This window comes from Arachis ipaensis, chromosome B03 (genome assembly GCF_000816755.2).
Source record: "Arachis ipaensis cultivar K30076 chromosome B03, Araip1.1, whole genome shotgun sequence".
In the NCBI taxonomy this organism is placed as follows: Eukaryota; Viridiplantae; Streptophyta; class Magnoliopsida; order Fabales; family Fabaceae; genus Arachis; species Arachis ipaensis.
The window spans coordinates 5,212,545-5,233,004 of record NC_029787.2 but is presented as its reverse complement, the minus strand read 5'-3'; the positions used below and the strand labels follow the sequence as shown (position 1 = coordinate 5,233,004).

General features: G+C 33.9%; 2 protein-coding genes and 1 long non-coding RNA gene across 3 annotated transcripts; 1 reads left to right on the top strand and 2 right to left on the bottom strand.

The window, feature by feature from the left end:
* On the bottom strand, positions 4,530-5,294 carry LOC107632324. Its single transcript, XM_016336019.1, has one exon. The coding sequence runs from the start codon at positions 5,292-5,294 to the stop codon at positions 4,530-4,532; it is 765 nt and encodes a 254-aa protein (XP_016191505.1).
* Positions 6,494-9,128, top strand: LOC107629054 (dr1-associated corepressor). The gene is made up of 6 exons (XM_016331737.2): positions 6,494-6,707; positions 7,000-7,072; positions 7,165-7,258; positions 7,825-7,941; positions 8,028-8,085; positions 8,204-9,128. Exons 1-6 carry the CDS (start codon positions 6,675-6,677, stop codon positions 8,747-8,749), a joined length of 921 nt encoding a protein of 306 aa, XP_016187223.1. The 5' UTR covers positions 6,494-6,674; the 3' UTR covers positions 8,750-9,128.
* On the bottom strand, positions 16,344-17,481 carry LOC107634102. The gene is made up of 2 exons (XR_002358741.1): positions 17,045-17,481; positions 16,344-16,942 (listed from the first exon to the last, which is right to left on the bottom strand). It is a non-coding gene; the product is annotated as an uncharacterized LOC107634102 (long non-coding RNA).

The window sequence follows — 20,460 nt, the reverse complement described above, 5'->3', positions numbered from 1 at the left end:
TAATATACAATAAAAATTTATATCATTTGTAATCATTAATCTTAACTATCGTTTAAATAATTATACAAATAGAATAAGATTTGATTTGGTAAAGTTTTTTGAAAAGGTGTTTGTATTTTTTAAAAACTTAAGTTTTTTATACTAGACTTTTATCTTGCATTTAGTAAATCAAAAAGATCATGTGCTTGTGTTTGTAACTTTTAAAAGATCAAAATACTTTTAAAATTACCTAAGATAGGGCTTTTTATATATTTATATCTATTATGATATTTTAAATTTTAAAATTATTTTACTAAATATAATTATTGTTGATCAAAAGCTATTTTTAATTTGATTTACCAAACATAAATGCTACTAACTTTTAAAAAATCATATTTTAAAAATTAACTTTTATAAACTATTTTCATAAAAAAATTTTTTTTACCAAATTAAGTCTAATTTTGATTGAATAAAAATATCAAAATTATTTTACATGATAAACTAATCATAATTACATACATAAAAAATCAATAAAGTAATACAATTTTACTTTCAGATGATAATTTTATATTACTATATTCAAGAATTAAATTATAAAAGTCTAATAGTATATTATAATCTTTCTTTTTTTAATTTTAATTCCGTGAATGTGAAAAATATTTATTAAATAATAATAATACATGAATAATATAAAAATATATAATAAATTATTATGTTATAAGTATAATTATAAATATAATAATAAAATAATAATATTATAGCATATTGTGCGGTTTGAATTGAATTTGATCGATTATGAAAAATAGATTCGAAAATTCGATCCGATCTAATCAGCGATTTGCAAAAAATAAAATCTAATCAAATCTAAATTAATACGATTTTAATCGATTTTTAGTTTGAATTGAATTAGATAAACAATTTAATCTGTATCGATTTGAATTTAAACACCCTAATTATATACCACCTTAAATGAAAATCAAAGTAGACACCTGTAAAATTTATAAATAGAATATCATTTGAAAGATAACATAAGTTACCTTGTAAGTTATAAATATATCTTATCATTGTCAACAATGGGAAGTGTTCCGTGCGTATAGAGCCGAGGTATAGCGACTCTTTCTGTCTGCTACTATGCTCAGGTGGAAGAGGTATACATCGGCTGAGTTGGAACACCACGGCGGGAGCACCTGCAAAAAGCACTCCGACACTCAAGTAAGAATGTGAGTTATGAGAAAATAAGAGAAGTAAATCAGAGTGAGTTCTATGACCTGTCTTACTCCGGAGTTACCTATCTGTTTATATAGGCTGTAAAATCCCTACAATACCCTTACTCTCCTTTTTCCCAAACCAAACCCTAACCCTAATCTCAAAATAAATCTCACACCCTCTCTCTTACATACATACACACACACAATTCAGAGAAAGAGGGAGAAGTAATGGAAGCAAAGAAAAGAGAAAGGGGAGAGTGAGGGAACGGAGAAGAGAATAGAAGGAGGCTGTCCACCATCACTGCCGTCGCATTGGAGCACGCCGGCGTCGCACCTCACCGCCGTGGAGCAGCCGTCCCACGTGTCGCCGCCGGCGCTGACGAAGAGGGGAGAGAGTGAGACGTTGAGGCAGAGAGCTGCCGCCGCGGGAAACGCGATGGAGGAGAGGACGCCACCAGCTCTGTCACGCCTGGTTACTGCCTAGCATGCCGTCGGAGACCGCCGTTCCCTCACCACTGCTGCGTCGCCGTTGATAAAGCTGTTGTCGCTGCCGTGAGCCGCGAACAGAGGAGGGAGAAGGAGGCGAGTTCGTGAGGGAGAAGAAGCAGCGCTGCCACCTTGCCGTCGTACCTCCTTGCTACCGTCGAGCTGTCCGCTGCCATTGTTGCCGTTCTGGTTCGCTATTTTTCCCTTGAATATGTTTCACTTCCGTATCCTGCCATTCTGAATTTATTGAACCTTTGCTTTACCTTGGATTTTCCAGCACTATTTCTTGTTGTCTTCCATTCAATTTGAATCCAATAGTTTCTCTGGGTGCTATGATCATCGACGTTGCAATAAGAAATGGATGCTGCTGTTGTTGCAGCCGCAACTTTCCGCTGCCCGATCCAAATCATGTGACACTTCATTTCATTCTACATCGATCATCCTCACCCGTTAATTTCGCACTTCGGTTTTGGTCTCTTCGGTCCTTTAGGGCCACGTTGTGAGTAGACTTTAAATTTATAATTGTTTGGCTTTACGTCTATAATTATTTGGATATACGGTGCTTGAACTTGTTATACTTACAAAGAGTATTATCAAATGATTTTAAATTAGTTTTAATAATTGATTTATTAGAACTAAATGCTTATCCTTGTTAAACTCATTTTAATATGCACATGAGACTATATATTATGTTTGAAGAAGTTTTATATTATTTTAAAGCATTTGATTTTATTCGAATATGTATTTTTGAAGCATTGAAATTTTGTTGGTATTCATTTATTTTGGAATTGTGAAATATTTTGAAATGCCTTAAGATTGAGAAAATATGATTGAATCTGATTTGGATGAGAAAGTATTATCTGATTTGATTTGATTCGATACCTTATATATTTGAAAGATCAAAGATTGGTTGTATTTGAAATTATATGTTTTGAATTGGTTTGGGATGCTCGTATTAGAAAACCGTAGTTAACGGCAGTTATGACGTTAACCTAGATGCATCTGGCTCAGACCTCAGCTAGCAGGGGCGTTGCTAGCCTAACGTGTAGGCCACACGTTGGATCTGTTATTCCGTGTGGACACACTAGAGGAAAGGGCTACCCTTAGAGGTGGAGCCGTCCAAGTGTGGACTATTTGATTTGATTTCTGTATGAGAACTCCCTTATTGATTCACTTATTCATATAAATTATTATTTTCTAACTAAAATTATTTTCATAATAATGTTTAGATGGTCTCATGTGAATTATAGATATACTGTCTAGTCACTGAGTTGCAAAACTCACCCCTTTTTTTAAAAAAATATTTTTCAGGAATAAGTATTTGATTATGTGAGCTTTTCTATTCAAGAGTAGTGATCAGCAATGGATTCTATTCCTTGTTGAGTTCTTAGACGTCATCTGCTCCATATGTCACAGGCAAGATCCATCTATATTTATTTATTTTATTTTTGTTCAATTATTTAATTATTCATTCTAGAAAGTGTAAATTTATTCAAAAAGTATTTGTAACATTTTTATTTATCTTATATTCGAATCTGTTAGGCTTGCTAGGGAACTCTTTTTCCTGAGCGCCAGTCATGGCTCATTTTGGCCATGACATAGGCGTTTGAGGTTGTTTAGTTGGAGTTAGTTTCGGGATTCTCCGGATTTACCGAAGTTATCCACAAGGCTAACGTTTGACCCGTTAGTTGTGGTTCCGAGCTTTGTTAAGCTCGTCCGGATTTTGTGGTAACGATTTTGGAGATAGTTTTTGACTTGTTGGAAGCCGTTATCAGATTATGTAGTCGAGCTCTGACTTGACTTTTCCAGGTTATTAGCCGAGTTTAATTTTGGGTTGTTAGCCGAGGTATAGGGTACGTATCATAGCCCCCAAGCTTGCCTTGTGTTCCAGAGGAAACATAGGCGAGCTTCTAGTTTCTTCGTATACCTCGGCTATTGTAGGCATGATGTCCCGAGCTTGCATTTTTTGAATTTGCTGTACGTGGCCGAGTTATAGCACACGCGGCCGACTTATACGGATGGATCACGAACTGCTTTATTTTGAATTTGTAAGTGGCCGAGCTATAGCGTACGTGACCGACTTATAAGGACAGATCAGATCTAATCTCCAAATTATAGTTTGTATCTGTCGAGTTATAATGACTAGATCACAGCCCCCAAGCTTGACCTGTGAAAGTTTTCAATTAAACAGGTTGAGCTTCCGACCTATAAATTGAAATTATAGCAGCCCCAAGATCAACCTGATAATCTTGAAAATAAAATTGGACAAGTTTGTCACTGGAAAATGGATTGCTTATTTCAATATGTTTTTGAACGAGCTTATAGGTGATTGTTTGTTGGAATCCTACCGACTTATAGGTGATTGTTTGTTGGACGGACGCCGACTTATAGGTGCCGGTTTGTTGGACTGAGGCCGACTTATAGGTGTCGGTTTGTTGGACTAAGGCCGACTTATAGGTGTCGGTTTGCTTTGATTGATTCAAACTTATAATTATCAGTTTGTTTGAAGTGATTCCGACTTATAGTTGTCGATTTGTTAGATTGGTTCCGACTTATAACTGTCGGTTTGTTTTTTGTATGCCGACTTTAATATTAGTTTGCCATAATATGTGTAGAGCGTAAACAATAGCTGAACTAAAGGCATGGATAAAAATAAAGAATGATGAAGTTAAAAATAATATACTTTTTTATTAAAGATTACTCTCTTAATATAGAAAGTATAGGATGAAAGAACCTCATTAAAACCTCTCCAAGCAAAATCCGGTGTAAAAAAAGTCGTGTGAGTAGAGAAAAGAGTACATCTTCGAGCCATAGTTCTTTGCCTAGTAGTGCTTGAAGGGTATAAGTCCCTGCCGATCAATTTGTTGATTCAAAAAGATCCTCCTGGTAATCTTCTTTTGATTGAGTTGGTTTATTGATCCGCCGAGCTTCTCTAAGCTCTTCTATTTCCATCTGTCCAACTGCTTTTTCTCGAAATTCTGCTAAAGTCTTTGGCTTGGTCACGGCTATAGTCTCTTGAAATTTTTCAGGACAGAGGCCGCTTTTAAGTGCGTGCAGGTGGACCTCGGAACTGAGGTCTGGAATCTCTATAGTTACCTTGGCGAATCGTGTCATACAGTCCTTCAGGCTCTCGTGTTGTCCTTGTTTGATAGTGCTGAGGTAGTCTGATCCGTGTACGTATATCTTTGATGCGGCGAAGTAATTAATGAAAGACCTCGCCAGCTCTTTAAAGGAAGAAATTGATCCTGCAGATAATTTAGAGAACCACAGTAAAGCAGCACCATCAAGGTAAGTGGGAAAAGAACGACAAAGTATAGGCTCATTATTAGCGCCGTTGAAGAACATCATGGATTGAAATTTTTTAATGTGAGCTCGGGGGTCACCAATCCCCTTATAAGGCTCCAGGGAGTTAGGCAACACGAAATTCTTCGGCATCTTGAAGTTTGTGATTTCTTCGGAGAAGGGGTTGTCTAGCGTCAGCTTTTCCTTTGGCGGGGTGATGCTCAAGGGGTCTGAGTTTCCCAGGGCCGAGCTTTTAGAGCTACTCTCCTCGTGCTTTCCTGCGTTATTCTGTGTGGAGAGCTCGGCAAGTCTTCGGACTTCTGCTTGGAGCTCGGCCATCTGGACTAGGAGCTCGGCTTGGTTGAAGGGTTAAGCTCCGTTTTCAGCCATATCTGAAAGGTCAAAATCCCTGCACAAAAGAAAAGAAAAAAGGGCAATGTAGGAGTAAAAGTGGGGTTAAATTAACTCAGGGCCCCACGGTGGGCGCCAAATGTTCCGTGCGTATAGAGCCGAGGTATAGCGACTCTTTCTGTCTGCTACTGTGCTCAGGTGGAAGAGATATATGTCGGCTGAGTTGGAACACCACGGCGGGAGCACCTGCAAAAAGCACTCCGACGCTCAAGTAAGAATGTGAGTTATGAGAAAATAAGAGAAGTAAATCAGACTGAGTTTTGTGACCTGTCTTACTCCGGAGTTACCTATCTGTTTATATAGGCGTTTGAGGTTGCTTAGTTGGAGTTAGTTTCGGGATTCTCCAGATTTACCGAAGTTATCCACAAGGCTAACGTTTGACCTGTTAGTTGTGGTTCCGAGCTTTGTTAAGCTCGTCCGGATTTTGTGGTAACGATTTTGGAGATAGTTTTTGACTTGTTGAGAGCTGTTATCAGATTATGTAGCCGAGCTCTGACTTGACTTTTCCGGGTTATTAAATGAGTTTAATTTTGGGTTGTTAGCCGAGGTATAGGGTACATATCAAGAAGCAACCAAATTATAAAATAAAATAAAATAAAAAAAACATGACAGCAATNTTGGATACTTATCTCGATTAAGATTCAGTGTCAAATTTGTTACATGATTTTTGGTAATATTTTACTAAGACTATATTTCAAATTTGTTACTTATCTCATTAATCATATTTTTTTTAAAAAAGCTTATCATCACATCTTAACCATTGATTATATAAGAGATATTAATGATTTTCCGAATCAAAGGATTTAACTGAATTAACTGAAAACCATTTGCCAACAAATTAGTCAAAATCCAGTAAATTAATAGAGATTTTTTAGTAAAAAGTTAGTTCAAAAAAATTTATTTTTAAAAATATATTTTATATGTACATAAATTATTTTATATTAAATAAAATTTCACACCATTAAAATTATTATGAATGATTATTTAATGATTACAATCTTTATTTTCTTTTTATTTTATCTTATCTTAATTAGTTAGGAGCTTGAAAACTGAAAAGAAAGGAGTGGTCAACGTGATAAGTTTCAAAAATCAAAAGACAAAAAAGGTTTACACCGTAGGAGTCTCCTAGAATACCGCTTTGTGGAACCTCCATTCTCAAAATCCATAACAAACAAAACTTTTCCCCTTTTCACTTCTTCTTCTTCTTCTTCTTCTTCGTTTGATACTCTTATCTCTTCCTTCTTCTTCATATAAACCACCCGAGAAGGGTTTTTCTTGTCTTCACTAGAAAAACTGAAAAAGAGAAACATGAGGAAGAAACTGGATACACGTTTCCCTGCTGTAAGTTCTGGCCTTTTCCTCGTTTTCTTATACCCTTTTGCTGAAAGTTTGTAACTTAATCTTTTGCATTTGTAATCATTGTGATTCTTTTATGGGGGTTTGTTTCCATTGTATTGGTTCATGTTTGGTTTTGGAATTTCCTTTATTCATGTTTTAATGTGTAAACTTGTTTTCTATTTATTGTTATTGTTATATATTATGATATATTCTCAAATGGGTATAAATTATGTGTGGGAATTGTTGACCTTTGTTAATGAATTGGTTGTTGTGCTATTTTGTTCATTATTGACAGGCTAGGATTAAGAAAATCATGCAAGCTGATGAGGATGTAGGGAAGATTGCTATGGCTGTGCCTCTTCTAGTTTGTAAGTAGTCTCTTATTGGTGTATTTATTTTTTCTTGTTATATGTTTTGAGGAATTTGTATCAATTTATCTCTTGTTTGTGTATAATGGCAGCTAAAGCATTAGAGCTATTCCTGCAAGATTTGTGTAATAGGACATATGATATAACTCTTAGGAGAGGGGCAAAGACCATGACTGCTTTGCATTTGTAAGTGATATTCTTTTGGCTTCAATTTTTTATTTTGTGTTAAGGATATATTGACATGTAGGTTCCTTTTTTTGTTTGGTTGGTGATAGCAATGATGTTCATAAGAATAGGAGATCTTCGAGGTTGTTTTGGTAAGTGTCTCAGGACAAAAATACTGATAAGACAGAAAAGTTGTGTCTTTGTCTCTGTCCCCATCGTTCGTAGCTTTTTCTTTGTGGACAGAAATTTCGGCAAATTTTCCTTGTGTATGTATGCATCTGTCTTCAAAACATGTTTTTGTATTTTTGTCCTGAGATAGTTACCGAACGAGGCTTCTATTGATAGTTTGCTTAGTCACATTATCCTTTCATGTTCTTCTTTTGGTTTGATATCCAAAGATGTTTAAGATTAAATTCCCCTTTATAATCTTCCATTTATCGAATACATAAATATAATTAGACCAATGGAAAAGGTCGAAGGCATATAAAATTTTGGGATGGCGTTGCTTTCTGAATGTTTTGCTCAAGTGTTATGCTCCTCTTTCTAGTATCTAATAGCTTCAATTACTTGAATCCTTGCCTTTGCAGAAAGCATTGTGTCCAGACATTTAATGTGTTTGATTTTCTGAAAGATATTCTCAACAAGGTTCCTGATTTAGGTGGTTCTGGTGCGACGGGTGATGATCGTTCTATCCCTAAGAGGAGGTTTGTGCTTTGCTTGATTCTGTTGTTTGTTATTTTGAAAATGTTCTATTATCGCTGAATTTTGTTTATCTTGTATCTTACATCAGGAAAGTTGCGGAAGGTGATGATAATGACAGCGATGAGGAGCAAAAGAGAAATAAGATGGTAATGTATCAAATGTTTTAAATTACTTCAAATTAGAAGTTATATGACTTCTCCTTTTTCTTGTATGAATCCGCAGTAATATATCAGTTTTTTTTATGTTATCTGATAATTTGCGCAGCTAGAGGCCAGAAATACTAGTGGCAGAGGAAGGGGTAGGGGGAGAGGTAGAGGTCGTGGCCGAGGACATAGAACAGCAGATCATGATCATGAAATGATTTTGCATGTCAAGTTTGAAGATGAATCTGATGTATTGAAGCAAAATGGCAAGCACACACACAGCAGTGAAAGCCCGGAAAATGTGTTGGAACATGAAGAAGTTAAGCCGAGTTTGTCAGTTAGCAGGCAAGCCGAAGCGTGTGTAAGGAATATCGACTTAAATATGGCTCCAGTTGATGAAGATATGGATTCATTCGACACACAAGCTCCAGTCCCAGTAATGGATTCATCGGACACACAAGCTCCAGTCCCAGTAATGGATTCATCAGATACACCAACTCCTGTCCCGACTACCTCATCTGCGAAACAGAGAGTAGAAGAGAAGCACGAGGAATACCCTGGATGGTCCTTTTCGGACATGGAAAAAATGAGCATCGACACCATTCAGTTGGCGAACATAAACGGAAGGATAGATGAAGACGACGAAGATTATGACGAAGAAACATAGGTGAGTCACTCAGCATTAGTTTAACTATGAAATAGTGTGATTTGTAAGTTCTGATTGGAGAACTAGAGTTAGAACTTTTAGGACTAGAGAGTTATGACAGATCATTAGTGTTTAGGAAGGTTAGGATGGAGATTGCATTTGATGATTACTCTCCTTACTACCTTAGTTTAGAGTTAAAAAAAATGTAGAGATGGTTTCTTCTTAGAAATGTTTCACCTTAATGTAATTTGATAAGTTATCAAGTTTATCATCTGATGGAGGGATTGCTTACGGTAGGCATTGCATTAGATTTTATGGTTCAAAATCTGATGAAGGTGTCTCCCTTAAGCAATCCCTTTCCGATTAAATATATTTGTATGCGTGCGACCCCAACATTCCCTACTTGTTTGATTATTGCTGAGCAGTTTTTGGATATCAAACTCCTTTCCAGAACGTAATTTTAATGTGGCCGATTTCTCTTCTTTGCAATCAGTTTCATTGTAGCACCTGTCGCCCTAGCTAATCGTCCTCCGTTTCCGAGTATGATTTTTATGTTATGTATGATCGTGCCTAAGGATATATCAGTTAAAGTGGATTTTTCTTTTTGATCATTTAAAATTCTTTTTCAAACTCTACAAGTTTCTTCTGAAACATAGGACTCAACATTATTCAACTTTCTTTATAACATTCACTAGCTATGTATTAAAAAAGATGAGTGATTTCTTTTGTGATTGTCCATTTAATTCTCCAAGCTCTTGCAAGATAGTTAAACAACTTATCCTCACTTGGTTTTAGGACTATAAACTATAAAATAACTTTCTCTGATAATAATAGTTTATTATAAGATAAAAATTTATATACGATTGTCTTCATGTAAAAGTTAATAGAATTTTATCTTGCTATGAAGATTTCACAATGGAAATCCAATATGGTTTTGGCGTATTCTCTTTGGAATGATTCATGGATAAATATAAACGGTGAAAGGCAAGTGAGACCCGTCATTGTGCAGATTTAGACATAATCATCATCCTAGAAAAAGTTGGCAGATACTCATAAAATAAAGATAAGGTATAAAATAAGTAATATACGTGATACTCTAGCTAGAGTATAATAGATAAAGCAATTTTATCTATTTGAATGTTATCTCATGATTTTTCTTCTTGAAAAAGAAACAATTGAATAATCTCTATCTAGATCAAACCAGAAAATTTGATCCCAATTCACACACAGACTAGAGATGCAAAATGCATGTTTGCTTGGTTTTAGATATAGTTCAAACTAACAAAATGGAGTTTTATAAACATATTTAAAGGGTTTATAAACATGTAAACACATGTTTTAATCCTAAAATTGTTTTCTATATCATTAATAGGATAAAAGTAAATGTATGATTTGAGATCAAATCAATTTGGTTCTCAAATTTTTATTTATTAATTAATTCAGTCCCATTTTACAGTACGTGACACTTTAGGCCATTTAGTATTTTAGGATTTTACTAATTTCGTCAAAGAGATAATCTACATAAGACACTAAGTTAATTTACCATATTATCAAACTCATGACTAAATTAATTATTGAGTAACAATTAAAATAAAGATTATCGATATATGTTGGTGAAGAAAATTCAAAAGCTATTGGACCATATTGGCACGACGTTGTTATTGTCATTTTATTAACAATGTATAATTATAAAATTCGACCTAATTAATCAATTTTAAAAATTTTAAGGATTAAATTGATTAGCTAGATAATTTATTAGTATTAAATTTAATTTTTGTTTGATTCTAAAGTATTTTTTAAAAAAAATTATGGATGAAAAAAATTATTGAACAGTTGTTAAAAAAAAAGTATTCCATCATTTAATAGTTGTGCAAAAAAAAATATATAAACCAAAAAGATTGTTTAATTGTAAAAAAAATTCAACTATAATCTACATCTAAAGTTTTTTTTAAAAAAATTAATTAAAAAAGAAAAAATGATGATTTATGAGCAAGACATACCAGGTCATGTGGGTCGAGGGTTTGCCCTCCAACCTACGTGCAAGTCCCGAGACCCAACTCTTAACTTGGAGAGGACAGAACAACATATTGCAAACCCAAGTTAAGAGTTCGCGTTATCAATAATATTGCCAATCAAGTTCATTAATTAAGTCGAATTTTATAACTATCTAGAATAAACTAGTAAAATGGTACCCCAAAATTTATATGATTGACAAAAAAATTCACAAAAACTGTTAAGAACAAATAAGCCTCCTTATCAATTTTAATTTCAATAATTAGGTCGAATTTTATAATTATGTAAAATAAACTACTAAAATAGTACTCAAAAATTTATATTGTTGACAAAAAAAATTACAAAAAATATTAACAACAAATAAGCCTCTGAAAGATTTAAAAATGAGATGAAAAGAATTAGATATATATATATTTTAAAAAATAGATTTTAGAGATCAATTTTTTTATTCAAATATTTATAACGTTGTTCTAAATTCTTCGCTTGACAAGTCTCACCTCGGTCATATATATTAGAGCACACGGGTTTATAAAACTTATGAGATCAATTTTTTTTCCAAATATTTATAACATTGTTCTAAGTTCTTCGCTTGACAAGTCTCACCTCGGTCATATATATTAGAACACACGGGTTTATAAAACTTATGAGAAGGTGTAACATTTTTTGAATTTGATAACGCGAGCTTGTGACCTGAGTGGGGGCATTATTGTAATGGAACATGGGCTTGGATATTCTTGGTTGGGCTAAATGTGTTTGCAATATGATGTCCTATCCTCTCCAAGTTGAGAGTTGGGCCTCGGGACTTGGGCGTAGGCTAGAGGGCAAAGGGTTAACAGGTTGCTGCACCCTCGGCCCACATGGCCTGGTATGTCTTACTCATAAACCATCACTTTTTTTTTTAACTAAATATTTTTTAATAAAAATTTTAGAATGTTACAATATGGATGACCATTGACCACGTATGATTTGGATGGCTTAACTTTCCTCTAGTGAAGTGTCATATTACCAAGGAAATTACATTTAATGAAAGAGGAAAAAGAGGACTCTTGTACATGTATAAATAGGAGGTTAAGCCTCCGTTGATTACACACAGCAACAATAAAATACTCTTCCTCCTTTCATATACAATTCTCTATTTCTCTCTTTTAAGCTCTTAAGTTGCAATATATATATATATATATATATATAAAACACGCACGTGACGCGGCAGCGTCGCTGACGCGCCCGCGTCACCAGTGCATTTTGGAAGAAAAAAATTGGTCGAAATTCTCTCATCTTGAATTTAATGCTCTTGATATATCTGGGAATAATTATTTATCATGGATACTAGATACTAAAATCCATCTTGATTCAATGGATCTTGGAGATACCGTTAAGACTGAAAATAATACATCTAAGAAGGATAAAGCCAAAGTCATGATTTTCCTTTGTCGTCATTTTGACGTAAGATTGAAAAATGAATATCTCACATTAAAAGATCCTGCAGATCTGTGGAAAGACCTTGAAAAAATGTACAATCATATGATACTTCCTCAAGCCTGATATGTTAGAGAAAACTTTCTCGACCTTCCATGTCTCAAATGTGCTCCTGCAGCAGCAGTATCGAGAAAAAAGATTTAAAAATATTTTGAGCTAATTTTTTACCTTCTTGTTGTTGAGCGCAACAATGAGTTACTCTTAAAAAATCATGAAGCGCGCCTAGCTGACACTGCCCCATTTTCTGAAACAAATGCGGCAAATCATAACCCCAGAAGAGGTAAATGGCAAGACTTTGGTAGCAAGAAAAATTATGGAAGGAAAATGAATTATGTTCACAAGAAAGGATCTCACTAGAAGTGGGATAAAGAAAGAAACAATGGCAAAAATAAATCAACTGAAGATAAATATTTTCGTTGTGGTGGAAAGGGCCATTGGTTGCGTACCTGTCGTACTCCAAGGCACCTAGTCGATCTTTATCAAGCATCTTTGAAAAAAGATGACAAAGGAAAGGAAACAAATTTTGTTTCAAATGATGCTGAAAATTCCACCACTCATTATGATGTATCTGATTTCTTTGAGGATCTTGAAGGAAATATTGGTCATTTGATCAATGATGAAATAGCTTAATATGTATGTTTGTTAAGTATTCATATGAATAAATAATGTAAGAAACTACTTGTTAAGTTTTATGCATTTAAATTTCAAAATTACTGAATGTGCCAAGATAATAATAATGAAATTTTTAGTATATACTATACTTCTTAGAAAAATATTTTCAACCAAGGAAATAATTTTACTGCGTAAATATTTCTACTCATTTATTATTATTTGTCTTTGAAGAGAATGACAAAGATATATAGTGAAGATGTTTGCCTTGCGGATAGTGCAAGTTCGCACATCATTCTCAAAAGTGATATATATTTTACCAATCTTGTGTCAAAAGAAGAATATGTTAATACTATTATTGGCTCGGACAATGTGATAGAAGGCTCCGGAAGAGCTATAATTTTGTTTCCTGAAGGAACAAAATTCATAATAAATAATGCACTATTATCTACCAAGTCTCTGAGAAACTTGTTGAGTTTCAAAGATATTCGCCGAAATGGATATCATATTGAAACAATGAATGAGAAAAATCATGAGTACTTGTATATCACAACCCATGATTTAAATAAAAAGGTTATATTAGAAAAGTTACCCTCACTTTCAGGTGAGTTGTATTATACTAGAATAGTGCAATTGAATCACATGCCATTGTAAACCAGAAGTTTACTAACCCAAATTAATTCATAACTTGACACGATCGATTGAGTCATCCGGGAACAACCATGATGCCGAAAATTATTGAAAACTTCCATAGACATTTACTAAAGAACCAGAAGATTCTTAAATCTAGTGAATTTTGTTGTGCTGCATGTTCTCAAGGGAAGTTAATTTTAAGGCCATCACCAGTAAAGATTAGATTTGAATCCCTGAATTCCTAGAAAGGATTCAAAGCGATATATGTGGACCTATTCATCCACCATGTGGGTCTTTTAGATATTTTATGATTCTAATAGACGCATCTTCGAGATGGTCACATGTGTGCTTATTGTCTTCTCGCAACCTGGCGTTTGCGAGGTTTTTGGCTCAAATTATTCGATTAAAAGCACAATTTTCAGAAAATCCAATCAAAGTAATTTGTCTTAATAATGCTGGTGAATTTACTTTCCAAGCATTTGATGCTTATTGTATGGCTAATGGAATAAGTGTTGAACATCCAGTAGCTTATGTTCACACACAAAATGAGTTAGCAGAATCACTTATTAAATGCCTCCAATTAATTGCTAGACCCTTACTTATGAGAACAAATCTCCCAACGTCGGCTTGGGGCATGCTATTTTACATGCCGCAGCACTTATTCGTTTGAGACCAACGAGTTATCATCAGTTCTCTCCTATGCAATTAGCTTTTGGCCAGCAGCCAAATGTTTCCCATTTAAGAATATTCGGGTGTGCGATATATGTTCCCATTGCACCACCTAATCGCACCAAAATGGGACCGCAAAGAAAATTTATGATATATGTTGGATATGATTCTCCCTCTATAGTGAAGTATCTCGAGATACAAACTGGAGATGTATTTAAAGTCCGGTTTGCGAATTGTCATTTTGATGAATCAAAATTTTCAACATTAGGGGGAGAGAATAAACTTCCTGAAAAGGAACTTAATTGGAAAGCATCATCTTTGATGCATTTAGATCATCGATCAAGGTAATGTGAACTAAAAGTTCAAAAGATTATACATTTGCAAAGAATAACAAATGAATTGCCTGATACATTTTTCGATACAAAGAGGATAACCAAATCTTATATACTAGCAGAAAATACCCCAATTCGAATTGATGTCCCAATAGAATAAGTAGCTATTGAAGCAAATTTATGCCAAAAGCGTGGCAGGCCTGTCGGTTCCAAAGACAAAAATTCTCAAAAAAGAAAAGAGATAAATACGATTTCTGTTGAAAAAGACATAGTAGAGATAGACACTTGCAGTTGTCCAAAATTCTGATATAATTTTAATGCCAGAAGACATTCAGGTACCTGAAAATTGCGAAAATGACTTTCGTAAATCTGTTTCTTAGATATGGCATAATGGTGACTTTCACGTAAAAATTCCAAATTCTGATTATTAAATCTACAATTTCTTATCTAAACACATAACTGAACTCATAAAAAATTAGAAAGATAAAATGATGATTCTAATAATTTATTAAAAAAATAATAAAAAGAATGAAGAAAAGTTTTAATTGACTACCTACCTCCATCAAGATACAGCCTCAAAAAAGATGAAGAAGAGCTTTAATTAACTACTTAACATGGAGCAGTGAAACTTGTAGCTGTCATTCACCGAATAAATAAAATACAGATCCAAAATAAAATTCACTGTTAAAAAAGAAAAAAAGACATTAAACCAAACTTTTCTATCACCACAGTTATTGCAAAATGTAAAAATATTTATAGCTTAATCCAATTATGATGATATCTTATGCACTCTATGAGCCATCTTCAAATTTGATTAAATCTGTGGCACTATTCAAAAACACAGGAGCAAGGAAGAGATCATAGGTAATGGGATATGTACTAAATAATTCACACCAATCATAATATATACCAAATAGACCTCGTTCTGCATTATATTGCAGGTATATCCTTATCTTGACTGTAGAACTATATATTATAGACAATATAATGCAGAACTAACAATATCTCCCTGCCTATGCAACAATTATTATCAGCTTATGTGCATGCATTTTTCCTTATGAGTGTCATTTCTTCTTTTTTGTTATTTTTTATTGAAACACAGTAAATAAACAATTATAATTAAACTAACATATGAAATCTGCAAAAAATAACAACTTCTATTGGAAGGATAGTTTTATTTTCTTTACACTATAGTACTTTAGTTAGCATGTTTTAAGGTCATAAAGAAACTCAAACAGAAAAATTTTCTGTTGTAAAGCATGCAATGATGCAAGTCAGCAAGTAAATGTCACCCTACTCTCAATTATAACTTCCATGTTCCATCAATAAGTAATTTTTAACTTTTTATACATTCTATTGATGATATATTAATATTACACCCATTTATAGTATTTCAGAGCATAGCTACATTTATTCCATACATATATTAGTGAAAATTAAATACATAGCTAGATAAGTGCTCTAGACACTGAAGCAGCATTATCATTTTCATTATCATCATCATCAGTAACAAGCTTGAACTCTTGCAGCTCCTTGAAGTTCAACCATGGCTTCACCAACACTTTGGCTTCATAAACTTGTTTCTCCGCACGTGTTTTTATTGGTGCATAGTCTTACAATGATTTGATAGAAAGGATTAATACTTGTAATTTACAATTCCATTAACAAAAGTACTTGAAGTTAAGAGTTAACGATAATTAGAAAATCTCACGTTTATCGTTAGATAACACCAAATTTGTCCCACATCAGGTAATAAAAAAGTTTTATAAATATTTTTAATGTCTAAGAGAGTTGGTTTAGTCCGCCGAGTTGAGTAACGCCAACTTGTGACTCAAGTGAGGGCACCAAGGTGATGGAACATGGTTTAGGCTACGCTTGGTGGGATTAGAAGCTTGCACCATGCTGGCTTGCCCGCTCCAAGTTGAGAGTTGGGCCCTGGCTCCCGAGCGAAGGCTCGAGTGTCCTGGCTCGTAGGCTAGAGGGCACCGCGTCAGGCTGGTTTAACAGAGCAGCGAATACCTCTGGCTCCCAACAGTGGAGGGATCACAAGCTGCTGCACCACTAATCCACAATGCTGGGTGTGCCTAACCATTGAACCATCAACTTTTGTTTTATTCAATTTAACACAATTTTTTGTTATACACTGCAATCACACATTACTATATAATTTACACATACTATTCTATATCAATACTGTTACTTGTATTTTTTGTTTAATCGAGCTTTGTGATTTGTTGATTACTTTATCAGCATTTACATATGCAATTAATCCTAGGAAATAGCGCCATTATAAAAGTTGGTAATAAATTTCAGTTTTTACCTCCAGATGAATTGTACATAGCAAATGATCAATCAGGACAAAATAAAAGCAACGTATTTAACTCACTTGAAGTAAGACTGAATAAATGAATCGATTTGCTGTTTAGCTGGGAGCGTGATGATAACATAAAAAGGTGCAAATTGTGTTCTCAATTCCTGAACTCTGTATGAGAAGAATTGAATCTAACATTAAGACTCGAAAATCTCTTAATGAAATAGATAACAAAGTCCCAACTAAAGACTTGAAAACCAACAGCTCAGTTACCTGCTGAAGATCAGAGACAAGTTGTTGCAATCCCAGTAAGTCACAAAAACAAATGCTACAGACAAACCCCCACAATTGAAAATGAAGTCCTGCAAATAAGCTTCTCAAAATTAGTGGAGAGTCAGTATTTGAAATAAACGTTACTGGAGCAATAGGGACAAAATTAAGGCGAAAAGAATTTGCAGAGAAGAAAGTCGAGATGAAGTTGATAACAGAGAGGAAAATATAGAATCAAGTTAATTATTGACTTTTTTGTTTTTTCCTTTTCAATTACTAGAGAGACCTATAAACCAATATAACAGAGAATCAACAAAATGACATAGAGTGAAAGTGTTGGGAGTGATAAGAACGCCAATGTGAGTGGATGACGATGCAGTGCGATAGAAAATAATTTCAACAATGGTGAAATAAAAAATTGAAAGCAATTCTGAATTAAGCAATTCTGAAAATAATTTCAACAATGCTTAACATGGTACTAGAACGCACTATGTTAAGCATACTTAGTTCTAAAACTTAAACTCATGAATGAGAAAATAAAATACTATAATAACATTCACAAAATATAAAAAAGAATCATGATAATTTTTAAAAGAATATAAGATAAAAAAAATTAAAATTATTGATCCACGAAAATGTAAGAAAGAATAATGATAATTATTAAAAAGATACGAAATAGAATATTAAAATTATTAATGAATCTCAACATGATTAATTATTAAATATTAATCTGTGTATGATTAATTACATAATGCTTTCTTAAAATATGATTGAGAAAAAAAATGTATGCAAACTGTCACCATAATGCATTATGTTAGCATGTTTGGTCAAATGAATTCATAATTTGGCATGATTAATTGGGTCATACGGGAACAACCATGATGCGGAGAATTATTGAAAACTCCCATAAACATTCACTAAAGAACCAAAAGATTCTTAAATATAGTGAATTTCGTTGTGCTGCATGTTTTTAAGGAAAGCTAATTTTAAGGTCATCACTAGTAAAGATTGGATTTGAGTCTCCTAAATTTCTAGAAAGGATTCAAGGCGATATATGTAGACCTATTCATCCACCATGTGGATCTTTTAGATATTTTATGGTCTTAATAGACGCATCTTCAAGATGGTCACATGTGTGCTTATTGTCTTCTCGCAACCTGACGTTTGCGAGATAACTTGCTCAAATTATTCAATTAAAAGCACAATTTCCAGAAAATCCAATCAAAGCAATTCGTCTTGATAATGCTGGTGAATTTACTTCCCAAACTTTTGATGCTTATTGCATGGCTAACGGAATAAGCGTTGAACATCCAGTAGCTCATGTTCACACACAAAATGGGTTAGCAGAATCACTTATTAAACGCCTCCAATTAATTGCTAGACCATTGCTTATGAGAACAAATCTCCCAACCTTAGCTTGAGGGCATGCTATTTTACATGCCACAACACTTATTCGTTTGAGGCCAACAAGTTACCATCAGTTCTCTCCTATGCAATTAGCTTTTGGTCAGCAGCCAAATGCTTCCCATTTAAGAATATTCAGGTGTGTGATATATGTTCCCATTGCACCACCTTCTCGCACCAAAGTAGGACCCAAAAAAAAAAATTGGAGATATATGTTGGATATGATTCTCCCTCTATAGTGAGGTATTTTGAGATACAAACTGAAGATGTATTTAAAACCCAATTTGTGGATTGTCATTTTAATGAATCAAAATTTCTAACATTAGGGGGAGAGAATAAGCTTTCTGAAAAGGAACTTAATTGGTATGTATCATCCTTGATGCATTTAGATTCTCGATCAGGGCAATGTGAATTAGAAGTTCAAAAGATTATACATTTGCAAAGAATAGCAAATGAATTGCCTGATGCATTTTCTGATACAAAGAGGACAACCAAATCCTTACCAACTAAAAATGCTCCAATTCAAATTCATGTCCCAGTCGGACAAATAACCACCAAAACAAATTCACGCCAGAAGCGTGGCAGGCCTGTCGGTTCCAAAGACAAAAATTTTTGAAAAAGAAAAGAGGTAAATACTATTCCTGTTGAAAAAGACATAGTAAAGACACCTGCAGTTGTCCAAAATTCTGATATAATTTTAATGCCAGAAGACGTTCAGGTACCTGAAAATTGTGAAAATGACGAGATCTCTATAAATTATGTCTTTACAAGAAAGAAATGGGACCGAAATAAAATAATTGTCAATGAAATATTTACATATAATGTGGTATTAGATATCATGCATGAAAGTAAGGATCTTGAGCCAAGATCAGTTGAAGAATGTCAACAAAGAAATGATTGGCCAAAATGAGAAGAAGCTATGAAGGCTGAGTTAGACTCACTTGCAAAACATGAAGTCTTTTGACCTATAGTCCGTACACCAGAAGATGTATAACCTGTTGGATACAGATGGGTATTTGTGAGAAAATGAAATGCGAAAAATGAAGTTGTACACTACAAACCTCGACTTGTGGCACAAGATTTTTCACAAAGGCCCGGTATAGATTATGAAAAAACATATTCCCTGTAGTGGATGCAATAACATTGCGTTATTTGGTCAGTTTATCCGCATATCATAAATTACATATGCATTTAATGGATGTGGTAACAGCCTACTTATACGGCTCATTAGATCGTGATATCTATACGAAAGTCCTTGAAGGATTAAAGATATCTAAACCATCTAATGAATATTCTCAAGGATTATACTCAGTCAAATTGCAAAGATCTTTATATGGTCTAAAGCAATCTAGACGAATGTGATATAATCGTCTGACTGAGTATCTGTTCAAAAATGGATTTAAGAATGATGATATCTGCCCATGTGTTTTCATAGAGAAATCTGCATTTGGATTCATTATAATTGCTGTGCACGTTGATGATTTAAATATCATTGAAACTCCTGAAAAGATTCCAACAATTATAAAAAATTTAAAAGAAGAGTTTGAAATGAAAGATCTTGGAAAGACTAAATTTTGTCTCGGCCTGCAGATCGAGCATACAAAAAATAGGATTTTTATTCATCAAACAACATACACAAAAAAAAATCTTGAAGAGGTTTTATATGGATAAATTACATCCATTAAGTACCCCAATGATCGTAAGATCTTTGGATGTGGAAAATGATCAATTCCGTCCTTAAAGAAGAAAATGAAGATATCCTTGGTCTTGAAGTATCATATCTTAGTGCTATTGGAGCGCTAATGTATCTTGCTAATATTACACGACCTGACATATCATTTGCTGTAAATTTACTAGTAAGGTATAGTTCCTCTCCAATCAGAAGACATTGGAATAGAATCAAACAAATCTTTTGATATCTTTATGGAACGGTTGATATGGGATTGTTTTATCCCTATGAATCCAAGTCACAATTAGTTGGCTATGTAGATGCAGGATACTTATCTGATTCACAC

Bases quoted from the DNA above. Each gene is read 5' to 3' on its own strand.
- LOC107632324 (XM_016336019.1), bottom strand. From the start codon at position 5,294: ATGGCCGAGCTCCAAGCAGAAGTCCGAAGACTTGCCGAGCTCTCCACA.
- LOC107629054 (XM_016331737.2), top strand. From the start codon at position 6,675: ATGAGGAAGAAACTGGATACACGTTTCCCTGCT. The intron at 6,708-6,999 runs GTAAGTTCTGGC...CATTATTGACAG, and splicing joins TGGATACACGTTTCCCTGCT to GCTAGGATTAAGAAAATCAT. The intron at 7,073-7,164 runs GTAAGTAGTCTC...GTATAATGGCAG, and splicing joins GGCTGTGCCTCTTCTAGTTT to CTAAAGCATTAGAGCTATTC.